At 39.2% G+C, this 25840-nt stretch overlaps 1 protein-coding gene across 1 annotated transcript in view; it reads left to right on the top strand.

The window, feature by feature from the left end:
• MCC (MCC regulator of WNT signaling pathway) overlaps positions 1–25840 on the top strand; it is a 138710-nt gene that overhangs the window by 89861 nt on the left and 23009 nt on the right. Inside the window, exons 5-12 of the mRNA XM_036402863.2 lie at positions 80–243; positions 4864–5070; positions 13636–13782; positions 14081–14170; positions 14830–14978; positions 16650–16790; positions 17934–18034; positions 20274–20457. Of these exons, the coding sequence (XP_036258756.1) occupies positions 80–243; positions 4864–5070; positions 13636–13782; positions 14081–14170; positions 14830–14978; positions 16650–16790; positions 17934–18034; positions 20274–20457 (1183 nt within the window). The remainder of the gene's footprint in view (positions 1–79; positions 244–4863; positions 5071–13635; positions 13783–14080; positions 14171–14829; positions 14979–16649; positions 16791–17933; positions 18035–20273; positions 20458–25840) is intronic.

Here is a 25840-nt window from a genome sequence, read left to right as displayed (position 1 = left end):
TTCCTGGTTAAGAGTTTGTTTTTTCACTGAGTCACTAATTGTTGTGATGTTTGTTTTGTTTTGTCTTGCTTTCTTTTAGATAACTGTAGTGACTTGAATTCAGAACTGCAGAGAGTGCTGACAGGTCTGGAAAATGTTGTCTGTGGGAGGAAGAAAAGCAGCTGCAGTTTATCGGTGGCAGAAGTGGACAGACACATTGAACAACTCACTACTGCCAGTGAACATTGTGATTTAGCTATTAAGGTAATGGTAACATTAGGTTTTAAAATGCAGTGTGTTCATTGCCTGAGACACCTGATCGCTTTTGTAATAATCTTAATCACACTTTGCTTCCAAAGATGTTAAAAGTACTTCACAGGAGTCAACTCAAGTTCACAGTGAGCGTTTGTAAGTAGTAACACACCTGTTCTACACCTCCCAAGGTCCCAGGAGGAGCTACTTTGGACCTCAAATCAGAAATGTATTTGTCCTATGCTCATTTCAACGATAAGAGAAATGAGGATACTCAACAGTTAATTTACTTTCTTAAGCAATTTTTCTTATTCTGCAAACAAGCTGTCACCTGCCCAAGGTCCTACAGGTAATCATTGACCAGTGACTGAAAACACACTGTGTATGTTTGTGGTTGGCTAAGTTGTGATTGGCTGCCTTAAAATGTAAAGCTGTGCTGATTCCAGCCAGTCTGGGCTAATTTTTGCAGCCAGGAGGGGGCATGGCCATGTTATCCTATATCCCTCATTTTCCAGGAAAGAGGGGAAGGGGTCCCTTCCTGGTCATGTATTCTTGGGGGTGAGAGCTCATGTGCAAACTGCCCATTTCTTGTACAGTCCCTTATTAGTATATTTGCTCTTACTGTTCATTTTCTTACCTCATTGCTGTTTCCAGTAAATAGTTCTTATCTCAACCCCTGATCTTTGCCTTTTGTGCCTCTGATGTCCCTTTCTATCCCTCCACTGGAGTCTGGGAAGTGAGTGAACTGGGGTGTAGTTTGGAGTTGTTTCAGTGGGAGCACTAAATTGGGGAACACCATTCCCCAGAGCACAGCAAAAGGTAATTTAACACTAAGCATTGGTTGTGCATTAGTTCAAATGGGATAAATCAGTCTCAGGAACAAATAATTCAAGTGATAGCTGTATGTTGTGAATGTAACCGAACAAGGACATGGATGTTTGCTGGCACATGTAACAAAAGGCACTGCAGTTCAGAACCTGAAAGCGAGAGAGCCACAGAGAATCTTCCTATACACAGTGGAAGACATGAACAAGCTTTTTGTGTCAGGTGGAAAGGTGTCAGTGACTCATTTATACAAGAAAAATTGTACTGACAGCTTCATCTTGCAGTGAAGAAGTCTCTGACCATTCTAGATGGCTTTGACAGCCCTTTGTAGTACTGCTGGGAAAAGTTCCTTCTCTCCCTGCTGGTGCCTGAGAAATATAACAAAACATAAAGCAATTAATGTTGAGTAGTAATTTGAAGAATGTGTGTATGTTTGACTTCTGGTCTCTTGGGATCAGTATTAAAGCAGTTTATTTGAGTGTCTCAGAGGATTAGGATCAGTACTTTGAATGTTGCCAAGTACTTTTTGGAGTTGTAGGATGAACTGTTTTCAGAGGTCACTATTTACCAAAAGAGAGACTGTGGATTCTGGGAAATAGGTAGAGATCAGCCTGTGTGAGGCCCACAGAGGTATCTGAAGTGAGATGTGTCTAACAGATCAAAACCCATACATAAAAGCCCCTCTCCACCATTGCACCCCTGGCTGCAGGTCATTTCTGCTTTCCTGTTTCCTCAGAGAAAAAAATGGAGAGAATTTTAAAGTGGGTGGAATTGTGAATGGAAACCTGAAGTGTTCTGACTACCTTTTGCCTTGGCTATTGGCTTTTTTCTTCACCAACAGACTAATGCATTTAAATGTTTTAAATCCTTTAGCTTTGGTGGTTAAATTTCACTGGGTTCCTTTTATTGCAGTTGCTGCTGAATTACTTTTTGCTTCTGTTATACAAACTATGTCACCCTAGCTGTCTCAATTGTTTCTGCCCCACAGAAACTGAAAAGACCTTGAAATTAAATTTATCAGATTGTCTTACTTACTTATCAGTTAGAAAAGCATACTTTAAGAAAAGGATTTAAGAAAATTTCCACAGAATAGTCTGGTTAATGCTTTGTTTATTTTGGAGATCACATCAGTAACAGATACCTAACCACTAAAATTTTGCTGATTGAAAAAGCTGTACATATTTCCAAGCATGAAACATTTAGAATGTGAGAACAGCTGTACTGGGTTGGACCAAAAGTCCATATGGACTACCTAGTGGCAGATGCTAACGGAAAGACAGCATCAAAAATTACATGCATAGTATGTTGTTCTCCTTCCTTCAGAGATGCTTCCAGCAAAGTTTGTCTGTAGGAACTTGAACCAAAGATGATGTCTTTGTGTTTAATTGTAATGGGTGAAATCTTCTTCTTTCTTTCTATCTGCTGTGGTTTTGGACCTGTCTAAATTCTTGGCCTACATAAATTCTGTTAGGAATAAATTCTGCCATTGAGTTACAGCATGGGAAGAAGTACTGCTTTAGTGTTAGTGTCTTTTAAACCTGATACTTGCTGATTTAATCTGATATCTCATCTGTAACACAACACTTCTTGTAAAGAAAATAAGGCAGAGAGCACTGATGGCAGTGGCTGCAACAAGACTGGAATTACCATGATATGACATCCTGCTGCCCTTTGCTCAGAACATGACATTGTAATTCAATCCCATACTCCGTGAAATTATACCTGAATTGTCTGCTGTGCAGCAGCACACCAGATAAAACTGCTCTGTAATGCTGCTTTGAAGAAAACTAATCAGCATTATTTTACATAGCTATATCTGTGTGGAGTGTTTATGTTTTATTTTCCATGGAGGACGGTTGGTAGCATATTGGACACCAGAGAGAAGCAGTGGTCTAGGGAGGGGGGTGGGGGTTGGGAAAATAGCAACACTGGAGCATGGGGAACGGGGAGGAAGGAGTCAGCAGCAGAACTACCTGTTAGAGAGGTGAGAAAACAGCAGGGGAACTGCGAGGGTGGTGTGGGGGAAGAAGGGAGAGGACAAATCAGCAACAGAGAGGCACTGTTTAAATAAAGCTGGCATCATCAAATGAGGATGCTCCTGCCATTACAGAGCTTCTCTTTACATTGTGAGATTAACCACCCTGTGCTTATTCAGATCTTGAACTCATCCTCATGCTCTGTTGAAATAATTTACCTGGTTATAATTTGAGACCTATGGGTCCAAGTGAAGCTAATACAAGGGAGACTTGCGGCTTCTTTCACCTCACAGGGATGTTGCAAGCCTTTGCTTTTTCAGAAAAGTAATTTCAATTTCCTGCCAAATCTGTAAGCAGAATTACAGTGTAGATACTCTGTCAATAGAGTTTCATAATTGTGGCTCTAAAATGTATTGCACTTTTATGTAAGAGAGACATGAAATACAATTCAAAAGGATAAACCGAACAAATAATAAAAAATTTCATTGATACCTCAAAGTCAGACAGTGCTGAAAACACTGGTAAGATTTATTGCAGGAAAAAAAAAGTGTCTCCAGCTAGGCTTATTATCTTCAGCTGTAGTCTAGTTGGTTATTTTGGTCCCTCCCAATTTGAAGAAGTAAACAAAGCAGTAATTATTCAGTAATATATAGAATCATAGATTCCTAGAATATGCTGAATTGGAAGGGACAGATCAGAATATAAATGTTCTTTTGAATAAAGCAACTAAATAGATTATTGTTAACCTTGGTGCATCAGTTATCTTCTATATTAGATGTAAAAGTATAGGCTTTAGCTATAACTTGTTTTTGGATTAGCCAATTAAATGAAACTTTCTGCATTACCAGTGATGTCATATATTCTTTTATTTTCCATGTTTCTTCCCATCATTTCAATGCACACTGTTTTCAGGGAGATTAAAAGCTTATGGACAACATTTGGAGTGGTTTTGCTGGTTGCAGATATCTTCCATAGTTAGACACGGAGCATAGGCACAGCATACACTGTTATGCTGTGTTTCAGCATGTTAGTGGGCAGCCCGACAGTCAGTTCAGTCATGGCAGTATTCCCTTGCTGGTGGTGGGTGCTCGTAGTTCAGTTTTCCCCACTGGAAGCTCATGGCTTGTGAAATGTCCCTTGAACTGAGCAGTGTCTACACAGCTCTGAGGACAGAGGTGGGACAGGAAGTGCTGGATACCATTGTGTCCCAGAGAAACCCAGCTTTTTTTAGATAGTAGAAAGGCTGTAACATCCCCTGTAAGATTAGTCAAGGCCAGAGTTCTTCCTTTTATTCTGCTGTCACCTCAAGGAAGGAACATACTCAGGGATATGGGAAAGAAGAACCCTCTTTCAATCCTCTCCCACTCTTTTTATTGCCCTTTTGTGACATTAGTCTAGCAATAAATAAGGCCCCATGCCATGCACATTCACTGGCTGCTCATTTCTGCCTGTTACTCAGCAGGGAAACAATAAGTACAGTGCTCACCCATGACAAGGAGTTATTGATTTGTTCTAAAGTATTCTGAGATTAAACTACCAGGATTGCTGTCATTCACAGGTGACATGTCTTATTTGCATGTATTTATCTGCTTTGGTGTTTGTCAGTATGAAATGTTTTAATGAAATGGTCAAACTGTCAAAGAAAATAACTAATAATTTGGTTTGATATTACTTAGCAAACAAAAGAAGCAAACTAATGGTGTTGAGAGGCTGGGGGTGTATGTATGAGGTGTAGAGTTGCCTGTTAACACATATTTCTGTTCAATCTGCCCATTAATCCTGCTCAGTTGTCTTTGGCTCTTTCTGTTTGTTAATGACTGTGTTTTTGCAGACTGTGGAGGAGATTGAGGGAGTGCTGGGACGTGACCTTTATCCAAACCTTTCTGAGGAGAGGTCTCGATGGGAGAAGGAGCTGGCTGGCCTGCGGGAAGAGAATGAGAGCCTCACAGCCATGTTGTGCAGCAAAGAGGAGGAGCTCAACAGGACCAAGGCCACCATGAACGCTGTCCGTGAGGAGAGGGACAGGCTGCGTAGAAGGGTAAGGCTGCTGTACAGATGACGCCTTCTTCTTCCTCCAACCTGTGTGGTTTTGTCACCAGAACAGGCCTATCTTTAATCTCACTTCCTGTGCTGGTTGGAGGGCTTTTTGCTTTCAAAGCTGGGCTGTACAAATGAAAAAACTAGGACAGAACTGAACATAATTGAAAAAGAGTTTGTGAAAAACAGCCAGCGTGCACAACTGCCTGATTTCAGAAATTAGAAAAACTGATACTCATCTTAAAGGAAGCATACGTAACTTGGATATAGAGAAAGCAGATGTTCATCTAGTGAATTTTCCTGTGAGGCTATTTTTTCCTGTAAACAACAAATATTTCTTTGTTTTTGATGGAAATTCAATTTGTGATTAGGAGAAAGAAAAAGAGCAGGACTCCTGTCAGTGGGCAGTAATTCTCATACTGAACAATGTTCGAGCCATATCCTGCTTCCCTGTCTACATTTTATGATACTTTAAGGTCAGATGAAGGCTTTGTGCTTTGTGTGGAGTCCAAAGTGAGAAAAAAAAAGGGGGGGAAGATTCTTCACAAAAAATATGAAAGATCCAAGAGAATGTGACCTCAATCTCAGTTACTTTTAAAATTTGTTAACTTTGTACCTGGTAAATTTGCGGAGTTTTGTTTAGGTAGAAGTTTTTTTATTTTTAAAACAGGCAGTTTCAAGTTTGTGTTCAGTCTAAATGACAATTCAGACCACCATATCATGGTAAACTATTGCAAGTATTACTCTTTACCCATTGGCACCAGATTAGCTTTTTTTGCTGTTCTAAACTAATATTGCTCTGCAGTGACTGTGCCATTATAGCATGAGCCTACATCATGTGAGATTTGCAATCTTCAGGTATGAAGACTCAAATTACCTTTTCAAAACTCCCTGTCCTCTCCTAACACTAAAAAGGCATGTGTGATGATGCAAGAATAGTAATCTCGTATCATATAAAGCAAGATCACTTCAACTTTTCCTTTGTAAATTTTTGTCTTACTATATACCATGGGTTGTTTTCAGTCCTGAAATTTTTGAACTGATAATGACAATTTTTTTTAGTGGAGGCAATACTACCCTTTGAGCTACAGAAGTAGCATTTATGGACTGGCTGGGTTCTTGCCAAACTGAGGGAGTGGACATCAACACAAGCAGGCAGAGAGTTGAAGTGTGTGCTTGAGAAATTTGCTTACACAAATGCAATTATTGACAACCCAGGTGACCCAGATCAATACTGAGATATCAAACAAGAGAAAAATAAGTGGCTTGAGCATACAAAAAGATTTCTGTTTTGAGAAGTACAGCATGCAAGTTAAAGGGCTTAAAAGAATGGTAACAAGAATTAATGCTGACATCCAGGAGCTCCTCAGTTGAGAAACAGAAAAGGGGAAGGAATTGGTGTAGTACCCTCAGGTATCAAAATGGCTGAGCCGTAGTAGCAAATTGAGTCCTCTGAGGTACCAGAGAAGTTATTTTCAGTAGGACTTGGAAAAACTGTATAAAAAATGGTGAGATCTGGTCTGGAATGTTTTATGTCATTTTCATCTCTTAAAAGTGCAGTTTAAATTGGCAAAAAATGATGTAGACAATGGTCAAAGAAATGGTCGTTGTCTGTAGAGTAGGGACTTGTCCTGTTCAGCATGGCAAAACAAATTCCTAATTTGTTTTCTCTTTACAAATGCTAGAGAAAGAAAATAAAAATGGGAGCAACGGCTCTCTAAACTCAGGGACAAAACTGGAGCAAGAACAGAATAACACAAAACACTTATGGTTGTATGAGGCCGTGAGTTGGACTGTGTGGTGTCCAAGACACAGGAAGATTGTGGTTCTGAAGAAACAGTAAGGAGTACTACTTTCTAAATGGAACTTTAAAATATTAAAGTTATCTTTGTATAATGAAATGCATGACTATGCAAGGATAACTGTTAAAACCAGGATCATTTCATTAGGATTGTATCCAAAGGAAAGCAGAAAAAGCCAAGTTAACACAGCTGCATTAATTCTAGAGCCAGCCGTAGCATCTTTTCACAATTCTGCTATGTTTTGTCTGGCTGCCAGCAGTTCCAGTTCTCTATTATGGAGGTATCTCTGATGGAAGCAGAATTAAGGTCATCATCTTGTTTCAGTTGTTTGTAACTTCAGAGGACTTTACTGAAATCTGGTAATTAATATCATCCTTATCATGCAGAACAACTGATTTATTACCCCCACCAGAGAAGTTAGTTTGTGACATATGACCCTGTCTGCACACTATGTAATTGTTGCACTGGAGACGATATTTGCATTTTTAATGTAGCTTCGTGTCCATAGTGGCAACAAAATAAATGTTTTCTTTGACCTATGAAATATTTTCTATATGCCACCTGAACTCAAAAGTCACTTCAAATTATTTCCCTGGAGAGTGGGAAAGGAGATCTAAACTAAAATTTAGTTATTGTCCTTCTCAAATTAAATTGGGTGAAGTGAACAAGCTTGAAGTTGACCAGATCAATAGGTCTGTTCCTTCAGACCAATGTGTGTAATCAAGCAGAGTGCTTTCAATACATTTTTCTCAGGCTTGTTGGAGATTTAATGTAATTTACTGCGCTCAGTTAACAGATTGAGCTGCTCTCTGGAACAGTAGCTAAGAAACAACATACATTCAGAGTTTGTTTCTCACAGGTCATTAGTGAGTGAGGTAAATGCTTATTTCTGTAGGTTGTCTCAGTGTAACAGCTAATTTCATAATGCAGAGGTTTATTTTACCTCTGCATTATTTTGCTGCATTAAAAATAAAATCCATTTAGATCCAGGCTGGTCAGTGCCCTAGAAACTGCTTACACATTGCTGACCATAATCCTGAATTATCCAGTAATACAGATAAGATGGTGGGGAACTTCTGTACCAGTCAGTGGGATGGTTATTATTACATGAGAATAAGGCTGTAATCAGGTCAACACTATTTACAACTGCTACACAGAGTAACAGGCTTAAGTAGTAGAAGAAAAAGTAATATTTCTGTTCTTACACAAAAGTCCTTGTATTCAGCAGGGGATTCAGATGAGCAGCAGTGAAACAGCATATAAACTCCATCCTGACGGTAAAGTAAAAATTGTGGGTTTTAATTACTGACCATAAAAGTTGTCAGATGAGTGGTACCTCAGCACAGTCTTAAGGAGTTGTTTGGCATAAAAGGCAGTGGGTGTGGGCAGCATTCAGGCTTCCCTGAGGGTGTTCTGAAGAACTAAGTCTGAAATGAAAAGGCAGTTCCAGCTCTGGTAGTCTGTTAAATCTGTTCTGCATGAGCCATATGTCAGCTTGTTCAGTTAATCCCATGCTTCTGGTTGTGAAGGTTTTTCTGTACCTTCTCCAAACTCAGCTGAAGTCACCAAACTGACCAGAACAAAACGACTTCATTAGCTGTCTTCAGCTAAGACCCTAATGAAAACATAGTCTGTGGAGTAGTGGAAAATTAGCATTTTATGTGTGATGCTATCAGCTGCCCACATTCCCCACTCCAGAGAACTTTGATTTGAGCAGAGGGCTCTCCTAAAATATGTGGTTCTTGTGAACAGTTGAAACCTACCCATGCCACAGCAGGACTCAGATCCTTGGCATTGCAGGTGTTCTTGGGCCCACACTGTTCTCAGATGACACAAAGCTGGCAGGATCTGCTGGACTCTGTTTTGTAGTCATTCCTGTTGGGATCAGAAGGTATTGTTCCAGATTGCAGGAGATCACTGATACATTATGGGCCCTTAGAGATTATTATCTGCTTGCACAGCTTATAGTGACCCTGGAGCTATTCTGTCTCCTTTGTCTCTTGGTGAGCACCAGAAACCTGAGGTAGCAGCCCAAAGCTATTTCCATTCTTTGTATCCTTCACTAGATGGTATTTGCTTATGCAGCAGTATCTCCTCTTGGGTGTCAACAAAGTAGAGTTTTATTTCTGATTCCAAACTTACATGCAAATACTCAGTGTTTAATTCACCTTATAGATACCAGGAAAGATTTCTTTACCATACTCAGTTGATCCCAAAAGACAGTACATAGGAGCTCAGCAAACTTTGTTTGCTCTGGTGCTTATGATATAGGAAAGGCAGAGAATTATCTGGCTGAAAATGATCAACACTAGGACTAAATGAAAGGCAAGGCATTTTTTTGGCTGGGAAAGACCTTCAGAGCAGCTCAGATTGTTACACTGGTGTTTGATTTGGCATCTTCTCCTCCACAGATCTGCAGTATGCATGAATAAATTAGAAAGTGGGAGAAGTTCACTCCTTGTAGTTTGCTGTACTTTGTCTTCCTCCTCTGTATAACAGGGGAAAGGAAATGAAGCAGCATTAAAATGCTGAGGGGGAAAAGAGCTGTTACTTGAAGGGTTCAAAGGTACTGTATGATGAAACAGGTCACAAGTAGGGTAGAAGGAAAAGAATTACAGGCATATCCCTCATTTGAAACAGGTTTAGAAACAAAAGCAGCAGGTGTCCTTTGAATGTGGAAATCAGTGACAGAAACAGGCAGTTCGGAGCGGTGGTGTTTTATTCAGGATATGTTAATGAATCATGTAGTTGTCACTATGCATGTGCAAAATAAAAAGACTAAAAACATGCTTCTCAGAGTCATGGTTACAAATAATGAGAATATTCCAATGAAATATTTTTCTGTAGCCCATGATGCATTTGAGCAAACATGTCTGTGATGCCTGTTAATAGCTTATCAAGTCTTTCATAAATTGAACATTGCTATAGTGTGTCTGCCCCTTTTCTCTTCTACTCGCTTTCTTTTTATTTAGTTCTTAAGGTGGTCAGAAATTACCTTTAATTTTTCAGTATTTCCTATTCCAATTCTCAGCATTCAAAGGAAAAAAATTAGAAATGCAGCTCAACAGTTGGTTCAATTGCATAACATCAAATATTAATAGGTGACACTGCGAGTTACTTTTGTTCATATTAATAACTTGAGAACATCTGTTTGCACCTGACCTTTCTTTTGTATCTAGGCTGTCCATTGCTCTGAAACCTAATGGTTCTGATGCTTTGTGTCTCACTTAATGCACCTGCTCTTTGCAGGGTTCCAGCACTTCTTTATTTTTGTAATTTCTTGGACTTCCTTCAATCATTTGGAAGATCTTTCCCTATATTTTTTTCTGGATTTCACAGACATTTCCCTGGATTTCTCCTTTTGCCCTTCATTCTCAACTCTTTTTTTTTTCTTTTTGACCACATAGTAAGATCTGCTTGCCAGACAGTTTCCACTTCATTTTAGTGCTTCAGGAGTTTATGGCAATTTTTATACCCTTCTGCATATTTCTGTTTTTAAAGTAGTGTGATGTGAGGACTTAAGAAATTTTTCTTTAAATCCTTCCTGGTTATTCCTCTTTCCAAACTCAGAAATCCACACTATTTCTGTCTTAAAATTAACTTTTTTGGGTTTGTTTCTATACTTTTCTTTACCCATTGCATTTTGCCAATTTTGTCATCAATTTCCAGTAAGATATTCCCTTCCTTCCTCTCTCTCCCATTTCCAAGTGTTTTTTGTGTCTCATGTACAGTACTGCAGTTTACCTCCATTCTATGTGTTAATCTTCAGAATAATTTATATTACATTGGTAATGATGCTAAAGACTTGACACAGGGAGTCAGACAATTTTTAATCCTGCTTTTAAAACCAGTCTTTTCATAACCTGTGCATTCACCAAACTCTGGTTTGGGTCTGGGGTATTTTTTCCCTTCTTTGGTAATTCTTTATTTTTTCTGTAGAATAGCTACCAGTGTGGAAAAGTGCTTTCTGAAGAGATGTTGCATACTCCTCTATTTAAAATGCAGGTTTTGGTGACCAGAAATAGTTACCTAATGTGTCTCTGTGCAGTGTGGTAGATGGGCAGCTCAGCTGTGAGATGCTTGGTGAATGTGTGAATTGTGAGATGCGTGATTTTACCAATAGGACAAACTCACCCTGTTATCCTGCTCAGAATTAGCATCTGGTACTTGGTGTTGCTAAAATTAGTGCAGTTATTTATAGCAGTCAGTTCAGCATGTAATTTCATAAATGAAGGCCTGACTTAGTAAATACACCAAGAATGACAGATAAGCAGGCAGCTTCTTTTCGTGGTTGCTTCTATGTCACAATATTAAGGCAGTGAGTTGCACAGATTAATAACTGTGCTGTGCTCTGAGTTTTCTTCTAGAAGTGCTTTCCTGAGCAAAGCTTTACCTTACTACATTATTAGCTGTGATAATTTCTCCTTCTGTTGCCAGTGTTGTTTTACAGATTTGTATGAATAATTAGCTTTGTAATCCTGGCCAATAGTTACTTCACAGTAAGAAAACACAGAATAAAGGAAACCTATCTGCATTAAAGGTTTGTGTGATACAGGACTGGCTTCTGAGAATAGGTGAATATTTTAGCAATTTTTAAGCTGGACATGGAGGCTGTGGTTTTATTTTATAAAGAATATATCCAAACTATTCCTATTTGTTTGCTTTTAAACAGTGCTGTAACTTCAGCTCTTGGAGAATTTAATTTGGAACAGCCTGGGTTGAAAGAAATAGTAATAAATGTCAATTACTTAATGAAGTTTTTGGGCTGCTGTTTTTTTTTTTCCTCAGTGTCAATGCCAAAGTACAAATTCTGTCTGCACTGTTTGCTCCACATCTGCAAGCAAAAATATGCATGCATGGTTTATTTCAGGTTTATGCATATCAACAGGCTGAAATAATTGGTTTGCACCAATAGAGCATTTTTTTCCTTAAGGTTTGCATTATACCCATGTTTGCAGCTATACCCGTGTTGAAGCTAAATATGTTTGTATGAACAAAGAAAGCCTCAGCTGCAAATATGTAGAAGACACGTGCTATGGATGTCCCTTTCATAAACTCTGCTCAGTTAACTTCATGAGATAATTGCATTTATGATACATAATTCTGGGTCAAGCACCCATATAATTTTTCAGCAAGTTACTTTTAACGTTGGGGGATTTGATTTGAGATTTTGTGTACTTTAGTTGTTCAGAATCGTTTTGTTCAAGGTGTAGAGCTCGTCCACAACTGAACAGGGAACTCAAAAGTGCAGTGTGACTTCATGTGTTTTTATTATTGCCACCTATGGCGTTTTAAAAATACCATGTTATGTAAAGCACACAGACTGTTTTTTGGGTTTTTGTAATTTGTAATTACCTAAAAATTCTTTTGACACTAAGTGTGCAGGCACTCTTCCTTCAGTTTGCATACAACAGAGCGGGGAGAGGCAGGTATACTCTTCAGGAAATAGGAGCAGGCTATAGAAGATTGTAGGAGGCATAAAATACTGCCTTGGTGACTGGAGAGCATTCCAATTTGAACTCTTTCCTCTCTGCAGTAGGTTGAAGCATCTGTTGTACAGAGAACATGACTGCTGCTGCTGCTTCAAGCAGAGATTGATTAACACTGTCCAGATGCACCTACACCTAAGAAAGTCTAAGCTTTGATGCAACTTTAATTCTGGGGGCTTTTGACTAAGGGATTTCAGCTTTCTTAGTCTTTGTATAAATGTATTTAGTATAAAATCCTACCTTTCTTTAGACAGTATGAATCACAGTTGCATTTCATGCTTCATACAAAGGGAGATATCAAATGGGCTGAACTTTACTTGACTGGACTTCTGATAAAATTTCACAAGTTCAGTTTTGTAGAGGGACTGTTCCAACAAAATCACATAGAAACCTGTGTATTTAAGGACAACTGTGTTCAGGGGAATTTCCTCTTTAGATGGTTTCCTTCACGTTCTCCCACCTCACACTCTGTTTGAGATCTGTGGGAAAAATGAGCTCTGTCACTTCACCTTGTGTCATAACTGTTGTGTTAAGCAGACCATTTATTCCTTGTCTGTTAAGAATTATTCCAAGGTAAACACTATAATCTTTAGCACAGCTAGAGTTTGGCTCCTGCAGACCTTTCTTTTTTTTTTTAACCTTTAAACTGAAAATCTTTTGACATCAGTTCTGCAAGAGGTGTGTTATGAGGACCATGCAGTATTTGCAGGGTATGCTTACAGAGAGCTTTTGCAGACTGTTGGTTGAGTACTTTACTGGTGTTTTTTTTGTCTATACATTACTCACTAAATGGTAGGTTTAGTTGACTGTAGTTTCAAAGCATGATTAATGTTTGAATTTCTTTAACCTTTAAATATGACCAAGTCATCATGTAATTTATTTGTGTCAAGAGTTTTTTTCAGCACTGGAGTTTTCCATTAACAGGAGGATTATAATTTGATTTGTATAGCCGTCATCATCTTAGGCTGGAGCTTTAGCTTTACCCCAAAGAGAATAATTTCTATACCTATAGTACAGCTGAAACTTTGAGTACTTATTCTACAGTATTCTGCATATTTCCACATTGCACATATTTTAAAAAACTGATAGCAGTGGAATTTAAAAATAACCTCCACTCATCTGCTCCCCACGTGAAAACTTCGCAGCCACCAGAGTACAAAAATGTAACTTCTGTACTGAAGCCAGAAGCAATTAGACTTGGCTAGACAATGAGAAAATCTCCGGACTGTTTAGACCATAAAAGAGGAAAAATCAGAATGTTATGTTTTGTTGCAGGTTCGGGAGCTGCAGACTCGTTTACAGAGTGTGCAGGCCACGGGCCCGTCCAGCCCGAGCCGCCTTACTCCTGCCAACCGCCCCATCAACCCCAGCACAGGAGAGCTGAGCACCAGCAGCAGCAGCAACGACATTCCCATCGCCAAGGTGGGGTTTGTGTGTTTGTAACCCTTCTCCTGACCTGGAAAAAGCAGGCTTCATTTTGTGCTCTGCAAGCATGGGATTAACTGGGAGATGTTTAAGGGAGTCCTGAGCAGGTCTGTGAACTTGAGCCGTGGAAAGGAATGAAACATTATTGATTGTAGTTCTCCCAGTTACAACTCGGGGCTCAGTTCTCTAGTAGTTTGCTTCAGCTTTGCAAGTATAACTACAGAATAGATGGGGTTTGTGTGATCTTAATGGGGTGTGGGCTGCTGTGTAACCTGTGCAGCATTCTGACTTGCAGATTGCTGAAAGAGTGAAGTTGTCAAAGACAAGATCAGAGTCTTCATCATCTGATAGACCTGTCTTAGGATCAGAAATCAGCAGCATAGGGGTAAGGACTAAGAACTGTGTTCTTGCATGATCCATGTTCCAATAAAAGCATTGTTTTCTGAATAAAATTATTAATGTGGACTATCTGAAAACACTTTAAAAGCTAGTTTGAGCAAAATACATCAACAAAGAATATTTCACCCAGTATTAAGATCTCATTTTCTGAAAACAAGTGGCTAGAAGTCATTCTCATGAGTGATTCAAGAGGAAAATTTTGAAGTCAGTTCCACCAAAATATTCTTCAGGAAGACTCTTCAGTTTCATTTCACAACCTTCAACAGTGTACTGGAATCTGCTTTTGAAATGCCATTGTAAATCAATAACGCTGTTGTTACTGTGTGTTAATATTTCTTTTACTGAAGAACTTGGCTCTAACCCTCTGCTAAGCTCTCAAGAACATAAATAACTTGCATAGTAGGCTTTTTAAATGTATAATGAAATAGTGGACTTCACCCTTGGTTTGTAGAATTTTAGAACAAAATGGCTTCTAAAAGTGGAATCTTGTAAATGTTCTATGCAATGTAAAATTCATAACAAAACCTGAATAATGAATGTATTGAAGTGAGTGCATGCAAGCAAATGCAGTTCTCAATGCTGAAGGTATCTGGGAGAAATCCAGTGGGTATCTCTTCACAATGATCTATTAACTGCCCTGTACAGGTCTCTAGTTCTGTGGCTGAACATTTGGCACATTCCCTCCAAGACTGCTCAAACATCCAGGAAATCTTCCAGACTCTCTATTCACATGGATCTGCTATCTCTGAAAGCAAAATCCGAGAGTTTGAAGTGGAAACGGAGAGATTAAATAGGTGAGCTAGAAATTTAGATGTGCTCACACATGTTGTCTTCTGTTAGCTTCATTAGAGTTGACTCTTTTTTTTACCCTTTCTGATGATTTCTTAGTTCAGCTGTGACAGCTGCAGATAAACACGGAATGTGCTTGCTGAAGAAGAGATTGAATCATGTGCTAAGGATTCTTTCCATGACTATGGGTTTGTGCATTATCAGATCAGCACAGCACCTTCCCTGTCTGCACTCTGGAGTGTCCCTCTGTGTGGCTGACCAAGTAGTCATGGCATCTTTTTTTCACACATTATTCCTTGAAATAAGGACTCCCATAACTTAGTCTGCATCATTCTGAAATTAGCTTGCTTTGTTTTGTCCTGAAGAAACAGAATAATAGCAATTAAATGTCTCAATAAATGTACTGATGCGTGGTGGTGGGGCATATAGGTTTCTGTCTGCAGAAGAGAGATTGCAGCTTTCTGGTTGCGGTTAAAATACTGCTGGTGTTATCCTTTAGCAAGCTCTATCAAAGCCAGTGTTTCATGACTGTTTTTGGCACATAAAATCAAAACTGTGGATCAGGAGTATGAGAATTGTGTCTCAGCATGTCTCTCTCGAAATTCTGTCTTCCCTACAGCTAGCTCAAATTTAGTCTGATCAGTACAATGTCTCTTTTTATTTATAGCTGATTTTTTTGTAGCGCTGCAAAACGTGATTCTTGTTTTCTTTTTTCTTTTTTTTCTGTACACTGCACAATTATGCTTTGACAACATGTATCATTATAGAAGATGTCAAGATATGGAAAGTGGTAGTTTTAACATCTAGAAAAGTCAGGGCTTTGTTCTGACAAACAAATATACTCTAGCCCTTCTCAGTCTTCTTTGTCAAGAAGTCAGTGATTTTAGAGTCCTGGATGGCATGGATTTCTTCATTATCTACCTGTGCAAGCTTTCAAATTGTTTGTCTTTCTGGTTTTGGCATATATCCAGTTTTTACAGTTAGGTGTAATATATTGATGTATGCTTCAGTTGTCAGCAGAGAGAATAAACAATAATACTGATTCTCTAAATCTTCATTTTCATCTTCAGGGTTAACCTCATTGAGGAGGGTATTACAGTTAAGCTTCTGTTTGACTTTTGCCAGAACATTTGGAAGTTACATTGCCCCAGTGAAACCTCATTCCTAGTTTGGAAGTTGGCTCTCTAATCACAACCCAAACATGACTTCAGATGGAATGGTTACTCTGGATTTTCAGAAGAAAGGAGGCATTTATGCAACTGCATGATCCCTGCACACACCCACAATCACATTAATGAATATGCCATTTAAAACAAGTTGCAAATGTGGCAGCAGAAAGTGAGGAATGAAGGCAGAAAAATTGAGCAAAAGGTTAATATGAAACCGTCTTATGCAGTCTTGTGGCTGCAAAACAAGGGTACAGCTTTCTGCTTGCTGCTGCTGCAGAGGGTTATGACTACGTTTTATGAGGAGGAGAAGAGGATGACCTGAGAGAAATTTCTATCCTGTTGGCTTTTGATAAGATACACAGAACTGATGGATTTTTCCATCTTCCTTAAAAAACAGTTGTGTAGACTAAGAAATTTTTGTTGTTTCAAAGTATGATTATCCTAGAGTTTTCAGAACAGTGACTGCAAGTTAAGCTTGAAGGTTGCAAATTGCTTGTTTTTTTGCAGCCGTATTGAGCACCTGAAATCCCAGAACGACTTGCTGACAATAACACTGGAAGAGTGCAAGAGCAATGCAGAGAGGATGAGCATGCTTGTGGGCAAGTACGAGTCTAATGCCACAGCCCTCAGGCTGGCACTGCAGTACAGGTATGTACCTACACAAGGGGCTCAGCCAAGAAGAGGGAGCTGGAGGGAGACTTGGTAGAAGTGTTTAAGAGTGAAGTTGATGGTCTGCCATAGTAATACTGTTCATTTTTTATTTTCTCCCTGAAAAAGTACCCCTTTTGTTAAACTACCTGACAAACTATCCAACTGAAGTTATTCCTACAGCGTATTTCAACTATAGTTGACCAGCATCTAACAGGAATGTAGAGGTTTATCTCTTCATTCTTAAATACTGAATTAATGTTTGAATTAGGGATTGTGTGTAGACTGAGTCTGTGTTGCTGAATCCAGCCTTAAGATACAGGATCTCTGTACCTGTCCCAAGACCACTGGAGCAGAGAGTGTTATACTCCACATAACTCAGAATGACTTTGTATTGCATTAGTTGGAATTGTAGATTAATGACTTGTCTTTGGTAGTAAGTATCTAAATTTACATCAAGCTGTTCAAAAAAATGCAGTGTGACTTAACACCTTCAACTGCAACTAATTTGGGACTGGCAGGTTTAGTCTTGGAACAAATTGTGTGCCTTTTAAAGAATATATTATTTTACTGTCAGCCTTGAGCAAATTGCAATGAAGTGTAAATTGCTAATAGTATATTAGTATGTATTTTTAAAAACATTAAAATGCAACAAGGATTACATTTGACTCATAATTATAATTGGAAGCTATTCTGTTGTAAGGGGGGATATCTTACAGCCAGGACAGAGCAAAAAGTATTTTTCTTGCATCTTTTCCATTTGCAACACTTTGTGTAGTATAATTGTATTGTATAGAATACTGTAGGTTGTATACTAAGAAGGTCTGGGAAAAGTTTCTCAAAGGGATCTTGACCACCTGTTTAAAACATGCTTCTGGAGCTTTCTTTATTTTGGGTCACTCTTATCTTTTGGCTTGTTACATTACTTGAGGCCAGCCTGGCACTGTTATAAGAATGGGGAGACTGCTGAATGCTTGTGATAGAAGCTATGTGTATAATGTTCTTTAATATCCCTGCTGCTACACAAGTAGTAGAGAATCATGCAGTTAATCAGATAGCTCTTTTTCTGTTGTTGTTATTTCAGGTATTGTTCTTCTTTAAATTGCAGTTAACATTTTGTGTGGTTTTTGTTTTTCCTTTCAGTGAACAGTGCATAGAAGCATATGAGCTGCTGTTGGCATTGGCAGAAAGTGAGCAGAGTCTCATTCTTGGACAATTCAGAGCTGCAGGTGTTGGTTCTGTTGGTAAGATGTCAATGAATCACTTAATTTACCTGGGTTTTTTTGGCATGTCAGTTGGCATTAGAATTGGTTGTAATGGTGAATCATGTCATCACCCAATACTTAAGAACGCTCTCCAGTCATTTCATGTTTTTAACTATTTAAATTATTTTATACACCCCAAAAATAGGGGTAAAATGCAAGAGAGCAATTTAAATTCACCTGTGTTGGTTTCACAAGGAGATGCCTCTTCTGGCAGGGGTGAGATTGTTGTAGGGATGCAACCGTACAGTGTGGAATAATTAAACAATACTTGTGAGCACAGGTGGTTTAGGGCCATACAGCTGTGGTAGTTGCAAGTGCAGATTCACGAAGATTGACTCCCCAGAAACAGTCTAATCTGTGAAAAACTGGGATAAAAATAATACAAAGTAGCACTGAGTAGTTACGAATAAAAAAATTTTTAAAGGCTTTAATTTTTCACCCCCTGTTTTACCTTTGCTCTAGAATTTTAAAACATTCTATCTTCTGTTTAGCCTGTATGTTCTGGATTTTTCTTATTTTGTTAGTTAATCCTGTGGCTAGGTGTTGTTTTTTAATATGCTGCCTGCTAAATAATGGAACAAACCACTATCATAGGTACAGTACAGTTCAGAAATTTGGAGCTTGGCATTTCTGCTGGCTCCATTCTTCTGATAGAAAGAGGTGATTGCACAATGAAATTCCAGTGTTAGTAGTTCCATTCCTTAAATTGACAGGAGAAGGCAGTCATGGTAATCTTCAAGTAGAAAGAAGCATTCAGAGAGAGAATAACTCTTCATACTGTGCTGATGCATAGCAAGTGCATGGTGTGTTAGGAGCACTGGCTTCTCAGTAGAGGGGATGTCTGAGATTTTCTTCCACCTTTCTCCGAACTGTGTTCATTCCTTTCCACAATGTGCTAGGGAACTTTTCCCAACTGGCAGAGATCAGTGTGCAGCAAAAGTGAATTGAGACTTGGATTTTCTATTCCTGTAGGTAGAAAGAAATCTTACAAGGGAGAAGTACTTTGGGGTTGAGTAGGATTTCATCTGATGTGCATTTTATAGAAGAGACTGTAATTAAATTTTTATGTAGCTATCTGTCTACAGCTGTTAATTATGGTATTATCAGTTACAGCCATGAGATAGAAATAGTGCAAATTTCCCATTACACAGCACAGCATGGAGGAAGTTGTGTATGGTTTATGTACATTTACTTCATGATGAAATTTGATGAACACACCTAGATAAAATAACAGATTTTTGGTTTGAAGATCAGTCAAGCTTTATATCAACATCTGTGAGTGGAAAATTCATGGGAGTTACATCACTTAAAGCTGAGCATATCCAACTTCTCTTAACAGAACATTCACCCTTCCTTTCTTCCTCATTAATGTTACTTCTAGTGCATGCACTTAACTCAGCAAGTGTGCAGTGCAGGTAATTGACTTGAAAAATGATTAAATGAAAATCCAACACAGAGCAAGCTGTTGAGTTTTGCTAAAGTATAAATATATTACAGCTTAATCTACAAATACATTCATAGATTTTCTTGTAGCCAATAACATGTCTTAATTTAATGATTTGACTGCAATGCAGCTGGAAGACTGTAGGAGTAGTGACAGTGATGGCTTCAGTCCTGCTTCTCCTGAAGTTTACCAGCTACACAGGTGCTGTATAACCACTAAAAATTATAGCAATTTAACCAGGGCTACTTCTCTTTTGGCTTAGTATGCATGACTGTAAAATGTGAGAGGCTGCTTCTCAGCAGCAGGGCAATTCTTCAGTCTGGCCAGGTAGCCTGTAAGGAGGTGTTCTGGCAAACCATCAGGCTTGAGATCAAGGTGCCTGTGAGAAGTTCCGGAGATGACTATGCCGTGAAACCACACTGCACTGACTGGAGTAAGAGTTGTAATTGAGGCTGAGACTTTTCCAGTGTGTTCATAATTTGAGCATCCAAACCCTATGTTAATGCAGAATGCACACCCAGTATAAACAGACAAGCTAAAATTCTGCATCACTTAAAACATGTTGCCTGGAGCCACAAGTACCTGGAACTTGTCACTGGGAGCAGGGTGCATTCAGGCCAGTATCCCAGTTACCACTGATGCTGACAAGGAAGTGAAGTAGCTTTTAGTTCACAGATTGATAATTTATTGTCATTGTCTTGGTATAAACTGAGAGTGAGTAGAAGGATCTCTTGCCTTAATTCCTGTCTGAAACATTGTTTGCTTGAAAACTAGGGGACCAGACAGGTGATGAAAATGTCACACAGATGCTTAAGAGGGCTCATGACTGCAGGAAGACAGCTGAGAATGCAGCAAAAGCCTTGCTGATGAAGCTGGATGGGAGCTGTGGGGGAGCCTATGCAGTCACAGGCTGTAGTGTGCAGCCCTGGGAAAGCCTGTCCTCCAACAGCCACACCAGGTAACTGCAGCTCTTCTGTTCTCCTAATCTCCTAATCTTTGATTCCAGACAAAAAGTTATGTTCTATTGTATTTGCTGAGCTACCTCCCCTCACCTCACTCCTTTGGCTTCTGTACTTTGATTTGTAAGTCACCATGCCTCAGTGGTCTAATTGTCTTTGGACTTTGAGCAACTCCAGCCAAGAAGAGTTCTTTATAAATTTGTTGCAAATGGGTGACTCAGACCTTTGATCTTCCTCGTAAAGGGCAAAACCATTACGTTTGTTTTACTACAGTGACTTTCTTACTGTTTCATTGGAACTCAGATCATGTCCTTGTTACTCACATCTATTGTATGCAGACAGCATGGACGTGCGGAGAACCAGAGATCTGAAACAGGCTTTCACTGGCATTTTGGAGTGCTCAATAATTGTTTTCTAAATGTTGCAAATCTAGCCATTTTAAACCATTTCCTCTGTTTTAAACCATTTCCCCTCCCTTCTCCTTCCTTACCCTTTGCACCCTTCCATGTTATTCCTTCCCATGGAATAGATTGGATTCTTCCAGGAAAGACTGGATACTGCAGTTTTTCTGAAGACCTATAAAATAATAAAACATAGATGAGCTATTATTGCAGAAGTGCTCTAGTTCAAATATATCTGCCAGCAGCTTCATTTTGAGTTTTTGCCTGCCTGTGGTGTAATTGTACTCTGCAGTAAATATGTGTGCTTGTGTATGGATACAAATTTGGCAAGTGTCCTGGATAAATATAGATGAACATTTTTCTCTTTAAATGTTATTTTTGTTTCTCAGATTTGCTCTAAAACTTCATTTTGATTCAGTTTTCTAGCCAGTTCTTTATTCAAATGCTGTCATTTTTTTGACACTTCAGAAGTTTATTTTAGTACTGTATCATTTCCTCTTCTTGCTGTTGCCTCCTCCAAAGGATCTTATTTCCTGCCATATGACTGGCATAGAATAGCTAAAAAGGGAACAAAAAGGTAATTTGAGGGAACAGGGTCCTAATGTGAGGTGAATTTTAATGTTATTTTACTCAGAAGATTTCTGGTGCACTCTCAGTGCAAGAAAGCTGTGTCTTTACACAGAAATGATTGTGGCAGCATCTGTGCTAGTGGCACACTGATCACACTTTCTACCAAAAGCATTTAAACCAGGCTTGGGAAGAAATTACATGAAGCTGTTTCAAGCACTGGGCTTGCTGTGTCTTAGGCCATATCTACACCTGTATGCAAACGTATTGTCTGTGTTTACATGTAGTAACACCTCTACCTAAGCCAAGCTCGTTTCCCATTCTATTGTTTGAAAGGGTAATTCTCAGTTTTTCCTCAGTGTTTTTGTTCCTTGTGGGATATGTGGCATGTAGTCAAGGCATAGTAATTTTTTTGCTTGGAAACAGTTCAGGCAGTTTACAGTATTGATGGGGAAGAACTGGGGGGGAGGGGGATTGTTCCTGTTTCAGTGTTTGCTTTCCTAGATTTGCACTGAAAGTGTTTGGTAGGAACGTAATCTCTACAGCTCTTGCTTGCTTTAGCAGAATTTTTGGGAGGATAAGAGTCTGTGTTTGTGTCTGTGTTCATTGGTGGTCAGCTGGACCTCTGTGTGTGTCCGTGTGAAGTGTTGGCTCAGTAGATAAAGTTTCAGCGGAGTATATTTCAAGTGGCATAGGATTTAAAATTTCATCAGGATAAGCTATGTCATGAATGTGAAAATGCAAATTTAGTGTTCTTATATGAAAGAAGTGTTTTAGCTTGAGCCATTATTGTCATTGTATTATTTTTTTTCTGGTGTGGAGCAACATATTGTGCTGAATGAGGTAACTTCTACAACTTCTTCTTATATAGGTGGAACATAGGAGATAAAAGCTGTTGTTATTCACTCAGAGGGCACACAGCAAGTCAGGAATTTGTGGCATGCCGATCTGATTGTTACTTACAGATTGTTGTCCCTCTCCCCTCCCCCATGCCCAAAGTAGTTTATCTTTGCCTAAGCATACATATCAGTGTAGAGGTGTTTTCAGATTTTTTCTACCCTATCTCAAAAGAGAGGAGTCTCCTCTTCAGCTTACAGACAAAGTGCTACCCCATTCATGGAAAATCTGTCTTGGTTCAAAAGGCACACACTTTTTTATATCATAGAACCACAGAAATCAAGTTTGGAAGATACCTTCAAGGTCATCCAGTCCAACCATCACCCCAGCACCACCATAACCCCTAAACCTTATTCCCAAGTGCCACATCCAGATAGCTCTTGAACACTTCCAGGGGTGGTGACTCCACTGCCTCTCTGAGCAATTTATTCCATGCCTGACCATTCTGTCAGTGAAAATTTTTTACTAGTATCTAATCTGAACCTCCTCTAGCACAATTTAAGGTCATCTCCTCTCACCTCTAGTGAGTTCTATGTGAACCACCCCCCCACCTGGGGACCACTGTGAAAATATTTTTACAGTATTCAATTGAAACATACTTTGAATCTGCAAAACAGATTTTTCTTGCCTTCGATGTTCCAGTGTTGCAGGCTTTTAGTTGCAGATACATATTGCTGCCTTTTCCCTTTGAAACTAAATGAATAAAGTGGTAGTAGGAAGATGAAAACTATCCTTTGTTGAGACTTGTGACAAATGACTAATTCTCCCTGTTGTTTGAAATCCTGTAGAATATGGATTTACAGTGGAATTGTTGACCCATCTTGGGCTTTGAAATTTCAGATGAGATTCTGAATCAAATCACTGAACACGTTACTGAGATTAAGTGCTTGGTGAGCCACTAGTGATGAGTGGTTAAACACTGTAAAAGGGATCAACTGAAATGAAAATAAATGAATGGCAATGAAAGAGCATTAAATTCATTTGACTGGCAGCAGCACCACAATGTTGCCAATTCAGTTTTTGAAAATAGAAATTGGTTTGCAATGTAGTTGGAAGTCATAATTATTTTAAATGGACAGAAGCTAAGTATAGAACATACACTGCCAATGACGTTAGACTGATTGCACCTTTGGAAGGCAACAAAAGGGAAGAAGCCCACTTTTAACACTGTCTGAAAATGGTGTGTTTTATTCCCTTCTGTGCTAGTAAGCCCAGCCTTACATCTGGGTTCACCGGAGGACAGATTGAGTCCCTTACAGGCAAAGGCAACTCTTTTCAGTATTATGCAGTGTCACAAAATATCTGAACTCAGTCAATGGTAGGAATATATCTGTCATCAGAACCATCTCAGGTTTCAGATAAGTTGGTGACAGACAAGATTATCTTGGCTGAGGTGTGCAAATAAGTTATTTGGAAATGTTTAAATAGATATGTCAGTGTTATCTGCATAACACTTTGTGGCTGGACTGAAGCAGTCTCAGAAGGAAGCAGGGCAGTTTACCAAAGGCTCTGGTATTAGCTGTTGTTTGTCCTTTGCCTGATTGGGGTATTTTTCAGTTTCTCAGGAAGAGAAACTGGCATTGTGCTGTCCCAGATCTCAAACCACAATGTTCAGCTTGAAATAAGGTGTTTGGGCTATGTGCACTGTGGATCAACTGCATTCTTTAAAGTATTAGGTTGTGTGCAGGTATTCAAGCAAGTTTCTGTATTTAGTTCTGACAGTGTTAATCTCAGTTCGACCAACTGTATTATCCACACCATTGCTTAATTGCAGTTGTATTAATTTATTGACTTGATTTTTAACCGATAAAATGATGCTCATTTAGGGTTTTATAGATAAATTTTTGTAGTGTGCAGAAACTACTCACAGAGAAGCACTGCTGAAGGCCTCTTCTATGTCCATCCACTGAATTTTATACACATACACTCATGCTAGCAAATAAGACTGACATTACACTGTACCTGTCCATATGTTTTCCAAAAATTGTATATGAAAATTAGTCTGACATCACCCAGGCATGACATCATCATAAAAGACTCAAGGAATGAAACAAGTGTGAAGAATATTTCTTACTGTCTTACAGCATCCATGGGAATGGGCAGATTGATGTTGTATTCCCTCCAGCTGTGATGAAACTATGATCCTTTCTCTGTGCTTACCTAAACACTTGAGAAATAAGAAGCTGCACATCTTTTGCAAGAGTTTCCTGTGGTTTTTGGATGGATGCATTATACTGTAAATGTTTTCCTTTGTCCTGATTACTGTTCAGAAGGGAGGGCAATATAAGAAGTTCAGGATGAAGTGCTCACCAGCTGTCATTCCTTGAAGGGAGCAGTAGTAGACCAGCACTGTGGCTGTGGAGAGCTGTCTGGTGAGGTTTTTGGGGCAGCACACCCTGGCAGAGTTGCTGGGGAGATCAGAAACACTGCAGTGCTGTTTCTGTCCCTTCTACCCCAGCTGCTTCCAGTCTTTTGGGTGGGGATGTGCTGCTAAATGCAGGGGGTGGTGCAGGTTCTTGTCCTCTCCTTGCTGAGCTTCCTCCAACATCTGAAAAAAAAAAAAAAAACAACCAAAAAAACACTCTAGAAGAAGAAGAGCAGCTTGCTAGCAATTCACCAGAGGAGCCAACTCAGCTGCAGACAGGCAGGCAGGCAGCCAGGACTGAAGTAAAAGCAGCCTGAGTATCACTGGCAACAGCCCAGACTGCCTTCCTCAGTTTGGGCTCCATTCCCCTAACATATATGTGCATAGCTGTGGGTCTTCAAGGGCCAAAATCTGTGAATATGCATGGAGTATGAGGTCCAGCTCAGCATAACAATAAACTTTCAGCATTTTTTTGCTCAGGTTTCATTTGCAGCAGGGAGGCTGGGTTTTCTTTCCTTTTCAAGCAAAAGCTGAGATGAGGCCTTTGTGCCCCAAGACTTATAAAGCTATCCTTCCTCCAACAACAGCTGTTTTACATTTAATCCAGAAAAGCTCTGCAATTGCAGTCTTTGGGTGCTGAGGAAGAAACTTACAACATGACTTCAGTACAGAATAAAGTACTTTTCACATTGTCTGTCCTCATTTTTTTAATATATCTAATTCATGAAGATGCCTTTAGGCTCAGTAAATCAGGATTTAGTAAGTGTTTCATAATTTTCTAATCAAGAAATAGTATGAACAAAAATTTGTTTCAGCCTGGAAGGGTTTCTATGTATCTGGGTACTGAGTGTTCTTAAGCCCCACTGGAGAAGGAAATGGATGAAAACAAAAGCAAAGGCCAGTTTACAAAAAGCAAAGGCCAGTTGTGTTGACTATGGCAGGCACCCTCAGAAAAGGAGGGAATAATGTGAAATTAGCATAGAACTGTAGTAAAGAGCTGTAATACGATATATCACAAGGGGGAAGGATTTTGAGAAATCTTGTTAGACCTGCCGATTCACTATCTTCTCCAAGGCTGTGTTTGGAATTTGTGGGAAGATGGGCAATTATTTGAAGCACTTTAAAATCAGTGTAGCTTTAGCTGAAGTAGAA

This window comes from Molothrus ater (genome assembly GCF_012460135.2).
Source record: "Molothrus ater isolate BHLD 08-10-18 breed brown headed cowbird chromosome Z unlocalized genomic scaffold, BPBGC_Mater_1.1 matZ_random_MA35, whole genome shotgun sequence".
In the NCBI taxonomy this organism is placed as follows: domain Eukaryota; kingdom Metazoa; phylum Chordata; class Aves; order Passeriformes; family Icteridae; genus Molothrus; species Molothrus ater.
Note: the sequence above shows the minus strand (reverse complement) of the source record. Positions and strands in the feature narration are given on the sequence as shown.